Source organism: Brassica napus, chromosome A2, assembly GCF_020379485.1.
Source record: "Brassica napus cultivar Da-Ae chromosome A2, Da-Ae, whole genome shotgun sequence".
NCBI lineage: Eukaryota > Viridiplantae > Streptophyta > Magnoliopsida > Brassicales > Brassicaceae > Brassica > Brassica napus.
In genome coordinates, this window is record NC_063435.1 from 12,120,768 (window position 1) to 12,139,745 (window position 18,978).

Sequence of the window (18,978 nt, forward strand, 5' to 3'; positions counted from 1 at the left end):
TTTTTAGAAAAGCTTTCATATATAAATTATCATTTAACATTAAAGGGGTTAAAATAAGTTAACTACATAATATTTTATACCAAAATAAAGTTATTAACATATGTTGAAATTTTATTTTTACAACTATATATTTCTCAAAATATCATATGTTGAAGAAGATTCTTAATTTGATTATTTCAAATTATATATTAATTATACCAAACTTGAAAATGTAATAACAATTAATAAAAGAGTAAAAGACAAACAAAATCACTATATATTAATAAAATAATAAAAAACATAAACAATAAGATTTAATAGTTATATAATACATTACATTAAAATATAAATCATATATATTCAAAAATTGTATGATAATGTCAAAGTTTATAAAATGAAAAATTCCCGCACGAATGTGCGGGATAAATTCTAGTATCATCATAAGAGATAACTTCAGTAGTTACACTCAACCCAACATACTGTACTAGAATTCGGTTGGACTAATATACATATATCCAACAGAATTAGAAAACTCTTTTAAAAACTAAACAAAAAACACTATCACAACCAATTTTAAAACCAACCACTTACTTTATAACATTTCTAGAGTTTGATGTTTGAGTCACCAATTATTTACCCTAGTCGATCTCAGTTACATGTCAATTATATGCATTTGTAGTTCATATATTCCATCCTAGAACAATTTATGAAAATCTGAAACCAAAACTTTATATTCAAATTGATCCATAGCATATTAGTAATTTGGTTCACTCTTCACTATAACGAATAGAAACCAGGGATATGTACGTCTTATTGCAAAGGTATGGTAGTTGTCTTGAGACAACTTCAAACCTTGTTTTGTAAGTTTGAACACCAATTTCAACTCTTTTATTCAATCCGTGATAATTACGTATATTAAAATTACAGAGAAATTTAGAAACTCCACCAAGTATATAGTAGGATTTTCTTAAGATTTGTAAATTTCTACAACAACTAATAATATTTAAATTTAAAATATGAATTTTAATCAGTATTTGAAAATTTATTTATTTATTGGATTGCTTTTTTAACATGAAAATCGACTAAAACACACTCTACACTACAAAAAAATGAGTGAATTAAATCACTTAAATTGTATCACAAGAATAAATGATATTACTTTACATTACTTATTTCTAAATGATATAACTATATATAATTTTAAATCAATTATAACAACTGATGTCCGTATTAATTAATTTAACATCACTTCATAGAAAATGATATAACCTCTATGAATTCGTATCATTTTAACAAAACTGATATTGTTATATACATTTATATCAATTAAACAACTGATATATTTATTATTTTGGTTAACATCAATTATTAAAATGATGCATAATTTATATCAGTAAGAAACTGATGCTAACAATTTTATATTATATATCTATGTTTTTAATATCACTTAATAAAATGATGTTGTTTTTATCTCATTTCACATTGGTTAAAATATTTTATCTATTAATATCAATTTGTACCTTTTTTTTTTGAAACATTATCAATTTATATCTATGAAATAGTTAAGCTAATAATTAGTGTATATATATTATCGAATTAATATATATTATTGAATTAATGTAAACTAATAGTGATCTGTTACAATCTTCCCCCCACCCCCACAAAAAAAAGGAACGACTACAGGTAAAGAAAATGGATATTCTCTTCTTTTTTGTGCTTTGATTTAATTATATCATCATTGTAACTGTTTTACTTCAATAAATGGATACTCTCTTCCGTCAAAATCCTCATCTTCTTCTTTCTTTCAGTTTCTTAAACTTTCTTTTATCATTGTATGTATTTGGAGATTGAATTAAACAACATTTCAACAAAATCAAGCATTTATATGAGTGAAGATAATGATTTTGCTACTTCTTATGAAGAGTTTGAAAGGACACACCACTCTGCTAATCAGACGAATCTGATTAAAAATTCTAAGAGGTATTCTTTCTTTTTCTTCTCTTGGTTCTCAATTTTTTTATTTGAAAATTGCAAGTTCTTAAGACTTTTTGTTTATGGTTTTTAATAATATCTTTTGTTAGGATCGGGAGCATGTGGAAGTACATAATGAGATGACGTTAAATCAAAATATAGAGGAAAGTAGAAGTTTCAAGGAATATCAGATGATGGAGAATTCTACAATGAATCTCATTAGCTTCACAACTGAATCAATTTAGCTTCAAGCCACCAATGAAGTTTGATGATGAAAATATGGATACAGAGAAAGAGAAGGAAGAAGAAGCTTATCTTGTTTACCTATTTACAATTTTTTTTTGTATTCATCTTCGTGCTTTTTAGGCTTTTTATTTAATTTATTTGTAAAATATTATTTCAATGAAAATAAAAATTATAAATGAAATATTTTTATTTATTGATCTTATTTATACAAATGCTAAATAAGTATCTTAATTAATAACTATAAATGATATATTTTTAAAATATTTTTTTCAAAATTTGATATAATTTAACTTCAGTTATTAGTAAATGATATAAATAATTAAGATCAATTATTTAAATTGATGTCAATGCTAACATCATTTTAAAAGACTGATGTAATAGTTAATATCATTTTTTTGTAACCGATACATAATGATATCATTTACAATAATTGATGTAAATATTTATTATTTTTACATCATTTATTGATAAATTGATACAAATTATTTGCATCACCACTTTCAGAGTCATTTATTTAAATGATGCAAAATACTTTTACATCATTTATAACTAATGCAAAAATATAAAATAAATGATGCTAAATGACTCTTTTTTTGTAGTGCTACAATAGAACATGAGTAAATATAGTGAATTTTTGAATATATAATGGGTGATTTAAAATATTTAAAATTACTAATCCAATAAAACTGACTTTTCTTAGATTTCTATACTTATTAAAATTTGATAACTAATAATCTATTATATTAAAAGAGAATTATAAATTTTGAAATAAACTTTCATTATGTGTTTATTATGAAAATTGTCACCCAAACTAAAACAAAGCAAGTCTTCATTAAGAGTATTATTGTCAGTTATCACCTTTTAATAAACACTAGGTTAAGATCCGCGCCTTGCGCGGCATGAACATTATTATATATATAAATTATTTTATATATGAAATAATAAATATATATTGAATAATTAAAAAGTCATTATCTACTACTTATATAATTAAATTGGTCCAAACATATAAATAAATTTTATAAATCGAAAAAATATTTTTTCTATTTGATATGATATATAATTAAATTTAAATGATAGTAACATATATATGGTATATTTTAATATTAATATTTATTAGATGATGCTTTTTCCTCATATTTTTTTTTATCATTTGTATATGTTATAGCAAAAAGTCTAAATTAGTGATAACAAAATTTTCACTGTGGGATTAATAGTTTAAGTAATTTATAATGTTTTAAAAAATTAACTTGTCAATATTTTTCAAATTGTTTATCAAAAATTTGTTCAAAGTAAATTTCAAAATTAAGATATTTACGTATTTTTATATGGCATATAGTTTAAGTTAAAATGATACATATATTTATATATCTTTAATTTTGATACTTATTAAATGAGACTTTCAACTTATATTATTTTTTAATTATTTGTATTATGTCATAACAAAAGTTTTAAATCATAGATCACAAAATTTGAATGTGAAACTTTTAACAATTTTAGTAATTTATACTCGTTTTTTAATTCAAAATATAATATATAAATAATTTTTTTAATTTTTATTATATGGTTACTATGATTGGTTAATTTATTTTAATAGCTTAAAGTTATACAAATACAATTATAATACACACTTATTTTTATCAAATCTTTATTATTCATAATCATTAATTGTCATATATACTTTAGCCACATTAAGCAATTTCGTAATCTTATTTAAGGAAATAATGAAGCACATTAATAATGTATTTATTGTGGTTTAATAGAAAGCTTATTATATATTTAGATGGACCAACCTATTTTTCTAAAGATTCTAAGAATCATTCTAGTGATGACACGTGACTACAAAAAAAATGTTGCAATGCTTCTCAAATAATATATAGGGGATTAGAATGGTTGAAAATTTATTAATGAGTATATACATTTGGTTTAGACTTTATTACAATTGCTTATACGTGTGATGGTTGATGAGTATATAAATTGGTTTCGTTGATGTCAAAAAAAAATTGGTTTTAGCTTCTATTCTTGAGACTCCGAATTATTTTCTTTGACATGAATTATTTAGTTGTTTCATGTTTCATGTTTCATTTAATATGTATCACAACGAAATGTAACCATCGGAATACAGCCAAAAAATCCTTGGTACCTAAGCAGAGGGTGAAACCGTGACACTGTCTAACATCCCAAAACTTAAGTCCATTTTTTTTTAAGTTTTTAAAGCAAAATCCCGAAAGATATGTGGGGGATACAATAACCTTCTATCATCCATGCACATAATCTCCTGCACATTGTGACTATGTGCATGTATATATGACTAATTTTGGAAAACGTTGCAGGAACATGTGACTGAAATCAACTTTGACTTCATGGAGTACGCAAGACAAAGGTTTGAGCAGTTTTGGTTAACAAAGCCAAGGCTCATTGGTCATCCTTGAGGGAATCGAACATCTATATAGAAACAATCGAGGTAGTTTCTAACTGTGGGGAAGAGGTATACATCATAAATTAATACAACGATATTTACCAGCTTTGGAAAGTAAAAAAAGAATTAGGATGAGTAGTAAGTATTATATTTTACCATTCAATCACATGACACCATTTAAGGTATATGCGTAAACCTCTCTAACAGACAAACTAGGTCCAACACAAAGTAACAACAACGTTAAGGAACCACGAACTGAACTATTATTTGAGGTAATGTCGAAAAAAATCAAGCCTTCTTCTTTTTGGATTTGAGGATGACCATGCCGATGAACACGGAAAGAAGAGAGAGGAGAGTAACGCCAGCAAAGACAGGTACGAGAATGGCATAGTCTTGGGGCAAGAAGTACTTGTGGATGAAGTGATCACTATCTACAAATGGCTGTTGCAAAGGAAAGTTATAACACGTGAGCTACTATCCAAAACATTAGGTTACCATTGGTACATGAAACTGAAAAAATGTCCTTTTTTAAGGAACTTGGAGGAGATAGGATTCATGTGTGTTGTTACTTACGAGGATGATGACCCAGAAAGTATAGTAGGTGAATATGGATAAGCTGATTGATGAAAGCAGAAGCCCCACTGCTCGATCCGCTAACTCCATTTGTCACGTTCAGTACCTGCACCATAGCAACGAAAGATACAGTCAAAGGTGAGATTGTGAATGCCACCAAAACCACAAAGAACAGTAATGCCACGGTTTAAGATTTGAAAAAGTGCTAGTAGAAGAACAATAATGACTGGACCTTAGATATGCTAGACATCAGAAACATGGGGATCAACAAACAGTCTTAAGGAAATCAAAATTGACCTAGGAAGAATCTTGCAGGAGTCTTGTACTGGATAGGAGGCAATGAATCATCTCCAGGCTCCAAAATTAATGGCGTGAAGTGATATTTGACCTATATAGAGAGAGGTCTCCTAATCTCATTCCACTTAACAGAAAAATCCAGTTTTCCAAGCTGATAGTAAAAACGACATCCAAGACTATTCTACTCTGCCTCTAGAACAAGTTTCAAAGCTACACTAGGGAAGACAAGAACCTCCTTTGTTAAAGCCACAACCACTAGAGAGCTCTCTGCAATAGAATCAAACCCCATTTCTTTCTGTAATGGGAACATTGGAGTTGATGATCTTAATCAGTCATAATCGTCCCGGAGAGTTTCAAGGCCACCTTCTTTAACAGGTCACTAAGCATCCTAAACATCATACAGATTCCGATTCCTAATCTAGACCTATGCGATTATATCTCGAATTTTAACAATCTTGCTTTTGATTCTAAATACTTTGAGATCGACATTGAAATTGAAGAAAACTTACGTTTCAGAGATGCGAAACCACGATTGCTCGATTGATCAGAGTTTTTCCGGTCAAATGAGACGAAGATAATTGCGAAGAGATATCCAAAACGACACCGTTTCTGTAAAACATCGCAAGACATGGAAACGCCTTTCGAGGTTTCCCTCCGCCACCGATTTTCTCAGCCGCTACTCACCGCAAAACGCAGCGTTTCATTAACTGTTTAACACTAATATTACCACCGACGTCAACTGCTTCCGTCAACCATCGTTCACTTCCGTTATTTTAATGACATTTGTCGGTGCGAGTGAGCTGCACGCGATCCATCCTCTCTTCTGCTTCTGGATCGGGCGAAGCATGTTCCTCCGACAATATATGTTTTTAAGTGTATGACAATGTGTCCGCGCTATTGGGTTTGGTTTCTTTTCTAGCTAGTGTTCTTCAGATCGACAATGTTTACTTACTCTCTCTCATCGAATCATGCTAAAGATCTGATCTTTCTTCAGATCCTTGATTAAGTAGAGAGAGAGAGAGAGAATCTGTTTTCAGAAAAAGATCCAATCTTGATGGTCGTCGCAATTCTCTAAGTGAAGTCCAGAGAGAGAGAGGAGAGAAAATGTCTTCTCCGGCGCATATACGACCCTCCGGAAGCGGCGGCGGAGTACTCCCGACGTCAACAGTATCCAACGGCGGAGGAGGAGGAAGAAGTGGTCGCGGTGCGTTACCACGCGGCAGACAGATGCAGAAGACATTCAACAACATCAAAATCACCATCCTCTGCGGGTTCGTCACCATCCTCGTCCTACGCGGCACAATCGGCGTCGGAAACCTCGGTAGCTCAAACGCCGACGCGGTCAACCAAAACATCATCGAAGAAACCAACCGGATCCTAGCCGAGATCCGGTCCGACTCGGATCCAACCGACTTGGATTCTCCTCAAGAGACTGAGATGAGTCCCAACGAGACTTACTCTCTAGGCCCCAAGGTCACGGACTGGGATGGGCAACGAAAGGTGTGGTTGGAACAGAACCCTGAGTTTCCGAGCACTGTTAACGGCAAAGCTAGGATCTTGCTGTTAACGGGGTCTCCTCCTAAGCCCTGTGATAACCCCATTGGTGATCATTATCTGTTGAAGTCGGTGAAGAACAAGATTGATTACTGTAGGCTCCACGGGATTGAGATTGTTTACAACATGGCTCATTTGGATAAGGAGCTCGCTGGGTATTGGGCTAAGTTGCCTATGATTAGGAGGTTGATGCTGTCTCATCCTGAGGTTGAGTGGATCTGGTGGATGGATAGTGATGCTTTGTTTACCGACATTCTGTTTCAGATCCCTTTGGTTCGGTACGAGAGCCATAACTTGGTGATTCATGGGTATCCGGATTTGTTGTTTGATCAGAAGTCTTGGATTGCGTTGAACACTGGTAGCTTTTTGCTTAGGAACTGTCAGTGGTCTTTGGATTTGTTGGATGCTTGGGCGCCTATGGGACCTAAAGGGGTGATCCGCGACGAGGCTGGGAAGGTGTTGACGGGTTATCTGAAAGGTAGACCGGCTTTCGAGGCGGATGATCAGTCAGCATTGATCTATCTCCTGCTTTCTCAGAAGGATATGTGGATGGAGAAAGTGTTTGTGGAGAATCAGTACTATCTACATGGGTTTTGGGAAGGTTTGGTAGATAGGTATGAGGAGATGGTGGAGAAGTATCACCCGGGGTTGGGTGATGAGAGATGGCCGTTTGTGACGCATTTTGTGGGGTGTAAACCGTGTGGTAGCTACGCTGATTATGCGGTCGAGAGGTGTTTGAAGAGCATGGAGAGGGCTTTTAATTTTGCGGATAATCAAGTGCTGAAGCTGTATGGTTTTGGACATAGGGGGTTGTTGAGCCCCAAGATTAAGAGGATCAGGAATGAGACAGTGACTCCTTTGGAGTTTGTAGGCAAGTTTGATATTCGCAGAACAGTCCAAGTGGAAACCAAATTACATAACTAGAGGATAGTCTCAGCTCTCATGAGATCATGGACACTTATAGGTAATTTATATGACACTCACAAATGCAAAACACATTTGTTTGCATGTACTTGCTACTGTTTCTTCTACTTTTTTTTGTTGTTGTTTGCACGAAAATAGTAGCTGCAAAATTCTTTTTCCATACATGTTTTGTTATTGATCATTACTACTGTATTCAAGTCTGACACTCAAATTTGTTGCCGACTACTCAGTTCCGTTAAGATAAAGGTTTTAGAAGAAGAAAAATTGTTTCATAAAGATAGATTTTTGTGTTTGAAAATGTAAACTTTAAAAAAATCAATTAAGTTTATTAAATTATTAATGGTTGATCATTTATTTTTATGACTTAGGAGTTAGGAACCATAAGAATTGCCAAAAGTATACCCATCCATTTCATCCAGCTCAAACTTGTCTTCATTGCATCCAATTCTCTAGACCTGCATCCGAGTTGTTCTTCCCCCTCTTCATAGAGTAAGAGAGACGACAGGTGAAAGCCGGGCCAGATCCTAAAATGAGAGTATTCGTGTCTCGATTAAAGACTTGCATAGAGTTGGTGTGGAGTGTGGACAGTGGAGATAGATGAAATCATCATGTGATGTGTTGAGAGAACAAAGATAGACAGTAATTACGTGCCAAGAGACAATGACAAATTATGCTACAATTTTAAATTTTCCTACTGATTTTATTATTGAACTCGACAAAAGTCCAAAATCCGTATCCGCCCAGATATGTTAAAATATCTAAATGGATTCTATAGAAAGATATGGCTCCGTATGGTAACTGCGGCTTGAGCGGTGCGGGACAAGCTGTTTAACTGCGGTGCGGTTTTAACAGTTATAAACACGTATATATATATGGTATATGTAGAGATTTTTGTTACTGTTAATTGCGGTGCGGGGCGGGGCGGTTCGTAACATTCGAAGCCATAAAATATATTCGAAATTGAATGTTGTTAACTGAACTTTTTTTTTGTCAACCTGTTGTCAACTGAACTTGAATGGATATTTCAAAACTTCGAAAAACACAGTTAGGAAATTTAAATTAATATTCAAAATAAATATCTCAAATATTTAAATTTATATTTATTTTAATATAATATCTTAAAGTACTCAAATTCGTAATCGAAGGAGTGCTCTCAGCCTATCCACGTCATCCACATCAGATTGGAAAATTATCCAATCACAGAATATAAAATGACCACATCAAATTTTTCTTTAGTGGATAGATAGTTCGACTTGGCCAACTAATATGGTCTGAAAAAAAAAGATTAGATTGGCCCATTTTTGATAGATCCCATCTCTCAGCCGAACACATTGCTTTTAACAATCGTATTGACTTCTCCACTTCACCTTCATCGTTCCAAATCTCTGCAACTTTGCCGTTTCACTGTAATAATCACGATCCACTCTTCTTATTCAATACCTCTTTACTTCTTTCTTCATTAGAGATGTTAACGTTTCACCTCCTTTGGTTTCTACTCTTATATAAACCCCTTCATCGAATCTGACGTCCAACCACATTCTACAACATCCGAAGAATGACGTCACGCGATTCGGTTCAAACCTCTGGAAAGTCTGAGAGATATACGAATCTCATGACTCAACTGTCCAGCGAGGTAATTCTCTTGAATCCCTAAAAGATTCAAGCTTTTCATATGAAACAAATCCGTGTGGGAGATATGAGATGGAAGCGAGCCGTTGAGTCCATTGGAGGATATATCAAGTCTTTGCATCTATGATGTTTTAAATTTTGCCGGGCAATATTTTATCTGAAATTTTAATCACTGGGGGGGCTGTTTGTTTCACCATTTGTCATCTCCATCCAAATGATTCATTTGTATGATATATTCAGATGATCCATTCAGATTTTTGTGATTGTTTGTTTGTCCATCCACATAGCTCATTTAGATGAATAATCTAAATGGATCTTATGTTTGTGTCTTTATTTTCATTTCCATTCAAATGAGTTTAGTAAACAAATTACCAAAATATCATTGTGTTGATTTAATCATATGTTTGATATTAATTTTAACTATATTACATTTTAATTATTTAGTTTAATATATTTACATTAGAATTATTTCAAAATTAACGAGTTTTCTTTTTGCGGTTTGGGCGGAGAAAAAAAAAGATTTTTCGGTTTTAGCGAGAAAACACATTTTTCGGTTTTGGCGGGAAAACAAGATTTTTCGGTTCTGGCGGGAAAACGAGATTTTTTTGGTTTTGGCGGGAAAATACAATTTTCTGGTTTTTGGCGAGAAAACACGTTTTGGCGGTTTTGGCGGGACAACACGTTTTTGTGGTTTTGGACGGAAACACGTTTTTGCGATTTTCGCGGAAAAACAAAAAATTTTCGGTTTTGGCGAGAAAACGAGATCTTTCGTTATTGGCGGAAAACGCGTTTTTGCGATTTTGGCGGAAAACCGCATTTTTGCGGGTTTGGCGGGAAAACATGTTTTTACGGTTTTGGCGGGAAAATTTGTTTTTGCAGTTTTGGCGGGAAATCACATTTTTGGCGGAAAATGTGTTTTTGCGGTTTTGGCGGGGAAACACGGTTTTGGCGGGAAAACGTGTTTTTGTGTTTTTTGCGGTTTTCGCAGGAAAAAAATTTCAGTTTTTTGGCGGGAAAATGAGATTTTTCGGTTTTGGCGGGAAAACGCATTTTTTGGTTTTGGCGGGAAAATGCGTTTCTTCTGGTTTTGGCGGGAAAACGAGATTTTCGGTTTGAGCGGAAAAACACGTTTTTTTTTGTTTTGGCGGGAAAACACGTTTTTGCAATTTTGGCGGGAAAACATGTTTTTGTGTTTTAGCAGAAAAATGTGTTTTGGGGTGTTGGCGTGAAAAAAATGTTTTTTTGTGATTTTGGCATGAAAACACGTTTTTCGGCTTTTGCGGGAAAACACGTTTTTGCAATTTTGACGGAAAAACACGTTTTTACAATTTTGGCGGCAAAAAATAGTTTTTAAGTTTTCGCGGGAAAACGTGTTTTTGTAGTTTTGTCAGTTTTCGTATGTGACAAAAATGATATTATCTTTAGGATTGTAATTTGTGAATTACATTAGAGGCATAATAGATATTATACCATTTTGAATGAACCATCTCCATTCAAATGATACAAATTGGTTCAGCTGAATGGACTTTAAAATTAAGCCTAAATTTCCAAAAGTCATCCGGATGATCCATCTGAATGAGTTGCATTTTTAGTGCCTAAACAAACAAAACTCTTATCTTCATCCAAATGACTTATCGAGATGAAGAAACAAACTAATCCTGGATTTTCAAATCATTAGGAGGGATATCCAAGGAGGAAGTGAAAACGTATTTGTGGGGAAATTTAAGAGAGAAGTAAGTAATTTCGTGTAAACTTTCTCCTCCTTCTTATTTGTCTTTCATATGAACCTATTTCTCCGGTTACCTGTTTATCAAATGCTTGAGGATCCTGGACAGACAAGAAGTTACTATTGCACAGGTTATCTGCAACAAGTGGAACTGTATCACCATTGTTAATTAAAGGAGTTGAAATTTTGGGTGAGTTATTTGAGTCTTTCCTGAGTCATCTTAGTATTCTTATTGGCTGAAACAAACCTCATTCTCACCTGTACAATTTGTTTATCAGGGATAAAACTCAGTGACTGCTCGAGTGTGATTCATTTCACGATTACATGCTTTTCAACACATTCGTTGTGTTTATTTTTCTCCACCAGTTAGGGGACTGCACGAGTGTGATTCATTTGTGTCAGTTTCTGGTGCATAAACTGTTGATCCTATTCCGCTCTCCGGACGCATTGCAAATGTATAAGATTTACAAGTAGAACTGACGCTTTTGCAGCTAAATTGTGTGTCTACTATTAATGTCTGTTTTCGACTGGATATTATTTACTCTATTTCGTCTTTTGTTGATGGGACTGTTGCAGTTAGGGATGTCCGAGTTGGGAAGCAGCATGCGTTAGCTTTCAAGGCACAAAAAGATGTGAATGTCATCTCATGGAACAGGTTCTTTTGCCAAGGTATGTTGAAGACTAGGCTTTATAATTCCGTATCAGTATCTTAATAAGATTCTGATATGATATCATTTGAATCTTGAACTAGAATGGGATGCTCTGGTATCACATTTTGAGAAGCATAAGCATCCTACCACGTCGATTGAGTAAGGCACTCATGAATCCTCGACTCTTGCAGCCTCTTCTGGCGATAACCAGCTCACGTAAGCCACAAAGCTTTATACAGAAAACACAGCTAATCCGGAAACACTTAGAAACTGTCTAGTGGTTTTTGGCTTATCTATCGTATATGCAAGATATGGGATTTATCCTTAGAAAAGGATGAAGAAGAGGAAGCAGAGTTCAAAGCATATACACCAAGGAACAACTGAACAAGTTAAAACGCCTCGTGACTTGCCTTCTTAGCTTCTTTTCTTTTACCAGGTAACATCTTAGTTTAACCTCTTTAGCACAGTTATATTTTATTCATGTTTGTTTGTCTGAAAACCTTGCATTTTTTCCAAGAAAATCAGCGTCAAGGACTTGAAAGGACTTCACTGGCACAACCAGATTCCAGGGATGATCATCTCAGCTGCTTCTGAATTCTGATAGTTTCAACAGTTTCGATGCCTTACAACATGTAGAACACCCTTCCTGATCTCGGTTCCTAAGAAGATTGAGTCTCTGAAAAAATTTCAAGTATTGTAGTCTCTGAAAAAATTTCAACATGTTGAGTTTTGTATTGTCATCTCTCTTTTCTACTGAAATATATTTTCATTGATAGCAAGTTTAATGAATTGTACTCTTTCACAACTTAACGTTTCACAAATAAGTTTTGAAAATCATTCTCATCTCCACGAGTTTCTATTATTTCACAACTTTTAAGCTTTCATCACTGGTTGATTTGCATGCGGTTGCCACAAAATGAGAAAACAATTTGAAGAAAAAAAGGCCAACAATTCGTGAAACTGTCTGAGATAGAAAAATAATCATTGGAGGACCATTCCTTATGATCATCGGTCCTCAGTCAACAACTACTGGTCGAGGGTGTTTGGATGCGGCACAACTATGTTTCGCTACAAAAGAGAAAATCTACATTTAAAACACTGAAAACTAAAAAAGAAACTGAAGAAAAACAACATTTATATGCATGACCATTCATTAAAAAAAGGTAATGCATCAATTGCTGACTAACACAAGATTAATGAAAAGAAAAGAGAAATATATTTTTTTTCAAAATTAGTGGTGCATCTAAATAACCAAAATTTAAAGATAACACAGCATATAACATTTAGATTACCAAAATAATGGAAATACTATCATCCAAAAAAATATTGACGAAAATGCCCTATTACACTTTATGAATAAAAAAAATAATGAACTACTACGTCTATATATAATTCCAACACAAATCTACCAAGTAACTTCCTTAATTTTATCTAAAATATAATGTTATCAAATATTTATTGATAACACTATTGGAAAATATATCAAGACATATCTTACAAATAATAAATATATATATATCAAGACATAGTAGGTCTAATACATTTCACATACAGAATTAATCTTCAAAATTGTAGCCTTACCTAAGTAAATACAGCCTAGAAAAAAAAAAGAGAACACAACAAGCAGCTAAAATTAAGCGCATAAAAATAAAACTAGCATGTCCGCTTTTGTGCGGCGTTCAGTGCTTGCTTCTGTTTTGGTTTGGATATTTTGGTTTTTACTTCTAGAAAACTAGACAACATTTAGGTATTTATAAAATTTGATTTGGTTTTAGTTCGGTTATTTCAGTTTTTAGTTCTATTTAAATAGGAAAGTCGAGAAAAGATATTAATATCCAAAAAATTGGATAAAATTTGCTCTATTTTTAATTTCAAACGATATAGATAAAATCAGATAGCTTGAATATTTCACTTTAGTTATTAAGTAATTCAGGTTGTTTGATAAAAAATATTGAATAATTCAAGTACTTTTCAATATTTTTAGAATATCCAGGTAATTATTTTTTTGGGTAATTTGGTTTATAAATTTTATTTTTAGTACGTTTGATTTTTTTAAAACTTGGGTATCCATTTATTTCTCTTTATGGTTTGGTTTTAGTTTTCAGTTATAGAAATATAGTATCCACTCGAATATTTATAAAATTCTTTTTTTTGGTTTGGTACAAATCGGTTCTTCAGATTTCAATAAATGAACCTATGCTTATGTGTGGAATAAATAAACAGATAATTTCAACCAGTTTATGCTTATGTGTGGCTATCTATATGGAATAAATAAACAGATATTTTCAACCAGTTTTAAGCATTACATATGGGAAAACAATATCAAATCCATCACAAGTATCAACCCAAAAATATATAGAGGTAAAGACAATCAAATTTAATTTGTTATGAACTGTACATATTAAAAATAATTGACAACAATGAAGGGAAATTAATACCTGCCTGAACATCATCAATACGATTTTATTTCAACTCCATATAAATTATTACAAGTTTGATCAGAAAACTAACAAAAATAGAGTTAAAAGAGATTACATCATGAAAAATAAGAGATAGACAAGTTGAAAGACAAAGAAGGGGGTTGCTCAAAAAAAAAGACAAAGAAGGGAAAAATCTCAAACAACCTTTATCATATTTATTGTGTTAATCATGGTACTTTTTTTGGTTCTTATTAGATGTAATCTACAACATAATTACAAAAGCTCTGTGTTACAGTGGCAAAAAAAGAACGTTTCATCTAACAACAAATAAACAAGACAAACAAAATTATATGAAATTGGTATAAAAAGCCTACTCTGAATTAAAGTTAGAATAAAAATAACATAAAACAAAAGAATAAAATTAGACACACTTAACATAAATATATAATCCGCGGATAGCGCAGAATAATCTTTAGTAAATATAGTAACAATACAAATTTTGACACATGTTATAAATTATATCTGAATCTAAATACTATTAATTAAACGCAGCTCAAACTAAATTAATTTTCAAACGAAATCTATGAGGTTGAATTTAAAAATCTGAAACACTGCAAAAACCCAAACCCGAAAACCCATATTTAATTGAATTGACTTCAACTCCCTATATATTAATAGAGAAACATTTAAAAAGTTGTAACATGTAGTTTGTAATAATTACAAAATAGCTTTGATGAGTTGTCACTCAATTAAGATGTTAATTAATCTTACGTGGCAGCTTAAGAATTAATTGAAAAAAATATTTATCCAAAATCTAATTACAAGAAAACATTATAATAAATCAAAATATAAAGAAACATGTATTATTTTCTTAAATAAAAACTACAGAGTTATCTTAAATGATTAACATATATATGACAGTTAATGATTACTAGGTGGTTGTCCGCGAATTCGCGGGTACAAATAACTTTTAAAGTTTGATACATATAATATTAATTATGTAATTGATACATTATAATATATTTTTACTTTTCAAATTTCAATAAGAATTTTATTTGATATATATTCTCTAAATAAAAAGATTTATACCTTTTGGTATTGTACTTTAAAAATATATAAATACGACTTTTGTAATATTTTATTAGACTTTCTTTCTATCAACAACTATAGTAAAATGGTTAATGTATACTGCGATTTAATTTATCTACAGTCTTATTATATATTATGTACTCTGATTTCCAAATGTAATTAATTTAATATTAACTTAAATTTATTCATCCCAATAATATTTCTAAAAATAATATATACGATAACACAAATAATATTTTCTAAAAATGATATGTAGACGACAATAATTGCTGAGATCAAAAAATAATTTGATTGGCTAATATGGCTTGAAATAATTCACCATGTTGATTATTTAGTGTTAAATATGCAAGAATTAGATACAAATAACCAAAAAGTTCTGGTTAGTAGAAAGTTCAGAGAAATTATAAACAATAGTCAATGAAATAATTTAGATAAATTAAAACGGTTAGATGTATATGAAATAATTAGTAAATTTGTAGCAAATAGTGATTTTGCAGTAAACAAATATTATATTTACAACCTCAAATCTCTTAAACAATCTTTTATAAAAGGTATGAAATAGTTTAGCAGCTTTCGCAGTAAATAGTAATTTTATAGATTTTTTTTATAGAGAAAGAGCTTTTTGATTTTTATAGATTTGTTGATGGGAAAGGTTAAATATATGTTTCTTATATAATGTTACTTTTACGTTTTACTTTATATTATATTATATGTATATTATTATCTATATAATATATATTTTTATTATCTACAAGATAATGATTTTTTTTTTTTGCATATGTTGTTTGAGATTTATTTTATAATTGAAATTCGTTTTCACACATAAGTTCAAGTTACTATTTGTATTTTATAATCATGGTGTATAGATGAATTGTTATAAACTTTGTACTTAGGATTAGAAAAAATATTGTACCTAAAAATTTAGACTGAACAAAATCCGAAATAAAAAATTGAATGAAAAGTAAAAAGAAATGAAAGTCAAATACAAGACTTATACAATGAATATAATATATTTAGAAAATATTGATAGGATCAATTTAACGATGAACATACAATTGGGATATTAAAGCTATTATGACGAATCTTACTTTGATTTTCTTGCATATGAGAAAAAATCCAAGATTTGTATCAACAGAAAACATTCATAGAATTTTGACAAGAAAAAAAGTAAATATTCAAAAAAATTGACTGTAATGGCGGTGGATTATACTATACAATATTCGATGAAGATGTCAAATCTTGTTACAGAACTCTATATTATGGGTAGGTGCAGTGCAACATTTGTCATTGATACCCATTGTTCATTAATTTGCAAGGGTTTATGACAATGTTCTCTAAAACCGGACCAAAACTAACCTGTTAAATATAGTTTGATCAGATGAAACCTAGTTCAGTAACTTTGGCTTAATATATATTTTTAATACATAAAATTTTAAAATATTAGTAATAAATATGATATAGAATTATATATAGATAAATATTAAATATAAAATATTATAAATATAAAATGTTTTTTTTGTTTTTACAGTTGGTTTATAGATTTTTAATAGTTTTAAAAAATTGCATTCAGTTTATAACTTTGAAATCCAGTCTAGGTATGTGATCAATTTATAATTGAACCAGTTATTAGATCTATAGTGGTTATGTAATCGGTTCATGGTTGAACCGGATATTCATATAACTATCGGGTTGTTCAAGTTTTTAAGACATTGTTTTATGACCAATTGTAAGTATTAATTTTTTTATTTTTTTTTTTTTTTATGTTAATACTTTTAGGATGTGGCTGTATGGTATTGTGGAGTAAACTTTTACTTTAGATATATATTTATTTTTAGTTGAGCCAAAAAGTTACCAATTAAGATATACACTTTTATTATTTACTCCACATACTGTATACAAACAGAAAAATGCACACTAAATTTTATTCCAGATTTTACAAAAGCAACATGATTTTACTCTGAATATTATTCTCTTTCCTCTTTCCACTTTTTTAATTTCTCTCTCATTTTCACTAATATATTTATTCTCTTTTATTCTCAAGTTTACCAATCACACACTTAACATTATAAGAGCATGTCCATCCATTAGAACCCATTAGATGTCCTAATGATTAAATTAAGAATAAATAAGATGATTTGGCAAGCTTAGAATCTTGGTAAGTGGAAATAATTTTTTTCTCCTCCAATGGGAGAACCCCTATGGAGTTCTTAAATAATTGTTTTTTTAAAACAAAGATGAAAGATTGTTTAAGAGATTTGAGGTTGTAAATTGTTTGCACTCCCGGAACAAAGATGAAACAAGTTGTTCAAAAAAAAAAAGATTGATAGTAAATTCGGTTTGGTCAGTGTAAACAAAGATGAAACAAGTTGTTCAAAAAAAAAAAAGATGAAAGAAACACAAACATTGAAGTAACATTTTGGTCAAATTGATTGATAGTAAATTCGGTTTGGTCTGTAAACTACAACTCTCAAACTATGTTAATCTTCCTACCTTTTCATGTTAATTAAAAGTAAATCCATTTGAGATTATACACTTGACTTGGCCAAAGATTGTATATGTACCTTGCTATCTGGTAATAGTTGTCAAAACCAGAGACCATCAACATTTGTTTGAAGAGCTGCGGACTTTGTGGCAACATGCTCTGCAACCATCCTACTTGCACTCCCGGAACCGGACCGACTCTCTTCTTCTTATTAGTCCTGACACCAAGCTTTGACCTCATAGGATTCAATATTTCAACATGCTCTGCAACTACCTAATGATTACATACGCATCAGATTTCGGGAAAACGGAAAAAGATACATACACATACGGCTAAGCTGAGTGAGAAGAGAAAGCATACATACCTCAAGGACTCCAGTTTTCATCTTCTTGTTGATGGACTCATTTGGCCTAGTACGAACAGTACCTTCCATAGAAACAAAGTAAAATTTTACTTAAGAACTCATTGAACCAACGATTCATACAACATAAGTACATAACTAATTAAGGAGGCAATACAATGCATCATCAGTCCAGGAAAGATTCTAGGATCTTCCTTACACTTGAAACCTAAGCCAGAGTACTCTGATATGCCACTACGAGTGTATACTACGAGAAGGAAGAGAGCAGTGAACAAAGAAGCTATACAGTAAAGAAGAGAAGACTGAAGTGTGAAGTCTGTTGACTTAGTCAACAAGTAGTTATATTCAAAAAGAGTTTGTTACAGATATTTGTAAAGGAGACCTTGAACTATAAAAGGTCTCTAGAGTCAACAGAAAGAAGGATCCAGAGATTGTTGTAAATGGCTTAACTCTCCGGGTGTGGAGATTAAGAGTGGGCGGTTGGGAGGATACTCTTCGATAATCATCTCTGTTCTTATCAAATTGGTGCGTGAGAGCGTTCTGGATCGAGTAATCGCGACTGATCACGATGACGAGACCGACGTTACCGTCCGGAAACTTGGAAACGATCTCGGCGCAAGTCGCGGAGCAACGTGAGACGAGCGCGCAGCTGAGAGGA

The 18,978-nt window shown here is 31.6% G+C and overlaps 3 protein-coding genes and 2 long non-coding RNA genes across 8 annotated transcripts; 3 read left to right on the plus strand and 2 right to left on the minus strand.

Moving 5' to 3' along the window:
• Positions 1–1,081: 1,081 nt before the first annotated feature.
• Positions 1,082–2,385, plus strand: LOC125587386. The gene is made up of 2 exons (XR_007323651.1): positions 1,082–1,959; positions 2,061–2,385. It is a non-coding gene; the product is annotated as an uncharacterized LOC125587386 (long non-coding RNA).
• A 2,296-nt stretch (positions 2,386–4,681) lies between these two features.
• LOC106381372 (dolichol-phosphate mannose synthase subunit 2) lies at positions 4,682–6,161 on the minus strand. 2 transcript variants are annotated; one of them, XM_022702950.2, is made up of 4 exons: positions 5,995–6,129; positions 5,486–5,576; positions 5,189–5,294; positions 4,682–5,056 (listed from the first exon to the last, which is right to left on the minus strand). In XM_022702950.2, the coding sequence occupies exons 3-4, from the start codon at positions 5,276–5,278 to the stop codon at positions 4,904–4,906; spliced, it is 243 nt and encodes an 80-aa protein (XP_022558671.1). In that variant the 5' UTR covers positions 5,279–5,294; positions 5,486–5,576; positions 5,995–6,129; the 3' UTR covers positions 4,682–4,903. The 2 variants fall into 2 exon arrangements, with proteins under 2 accessions (XP_022558671.1, XP_013676733.1); XM_013821279.3 differs by lacking the exon at positions 5,486–5,576 and having other exon boundaries at positions 5,995–6,161.
• Positions 6,162–6,303: 142 nt separating this feature from the next.
• Positions 6,304–8,608, plus strand: LOC106381373 (probable xyloglucan 6-xylosyltransferase 5). The gene is made up of 2 exons (XM_048757703.1): positions 6,304–8,003; positions 8,332–8,608. Exon 1 carries the CDS (start codon positions 6,590–6,592, stop codon positions 7,961–7,963), a length of 1,374 nt encoding a protein of 457 aa, XP_048613660.1. The 5' UTR covers positions 6,304–6,589; the 3' UTR covers positions 7,964–8,003; positions 8,332–8,608.
• A 612-nt stretch (positions 8,609–9,220) lies between these two features.
• On the plus strand, positions 9,221–12,811 carry LOC106379474. 3 transcript variants are annotated; one of them, XR_001276063.3, is made up of 8 exons: positions 9,221–9,596; positions 11,271–11,325; positions 11,428–11,508; positions 11,597–11,773; positions 11,895–11,987; positions 12,070–12,184; positions 12,278–12,404; positions 12,486–12,811. It is a non-coding gene; the product is annotated as an uncharacterized LOC106379474 (long non-coding RNA). The 3 variants fall into 3 exon arrangements; XR_001276062.3 differs by having other exon boundaries at positions 11,450–11,508; XR_007323653.1 differs by having other exon boundaries at positions 11,271–11,508.
• A 5,069-nt stretch (positions 12,812–17,880) lies between these two features.
• Positions 17,881–18,539, minus strand: LOC125587387 (aspartate--tRNA ligase, chloroplastic/mitochondrial-like). The gene is made up of 2 exons (XM_048757716.1): positions 18,324–18,539; positions 17,881–18,232 (listed from the first exon to the last, which is right to left on the minus strand). The coding sequence occupies exons 1-2, from the start codon at positions 18,390–18,392 to the stop codon at positions 17,981–17,983; spliced, it is 321 nt and encodes a 106-aa protein (XP_048613673.1). The 5' UTR covers positions 18,393–18,539; the 3' UTR covers positions 17,881–17,980.
• Between the last annotated feature and the right edge of the window lie 439 nt (positions 18,540–18,978).

Excerpts from the sequence above, each read along its gene's own strand:
- LOC106381372 (XM_013821279.3), bottom strand. The coding sequence starts at position 5,278 with ATGGAGTTAGCGGATCGAGCAGTGGGGCTTCTGCTTTCATCAATCAGC. Across the intron at positions 5,057-5,188 it reads CTTTCTGGGTCATCATCCTC|CCATTTGTAGATAGTGATCA; the intron begins GTAAGTAACAAC and ends CCTTTGCAACAG.
- LOC106381373 (XM_048757703.1), top strand. The coding sequence starts at position 6,590 with ATGTCTTCTCCGGCGCATATACGACCCTCCGGAAGCGGCGGCGGAGTA.
- LOC125587387 (XM_048757716.1), bottom strand. The coding sequence starts at position 18,392 with ATGGAAGGTACTGTTCGTACTAGGCCAAATGAGTCCATCAACAAGAAG. Across the intron at positions 18,233-18,323 it reads TGAAAACTGGAGTCCTTGAG|GTAGTTGCAGAGCATGTTGA; the intron begins GTATGTATGCTT and ends TGTAATCATTAG.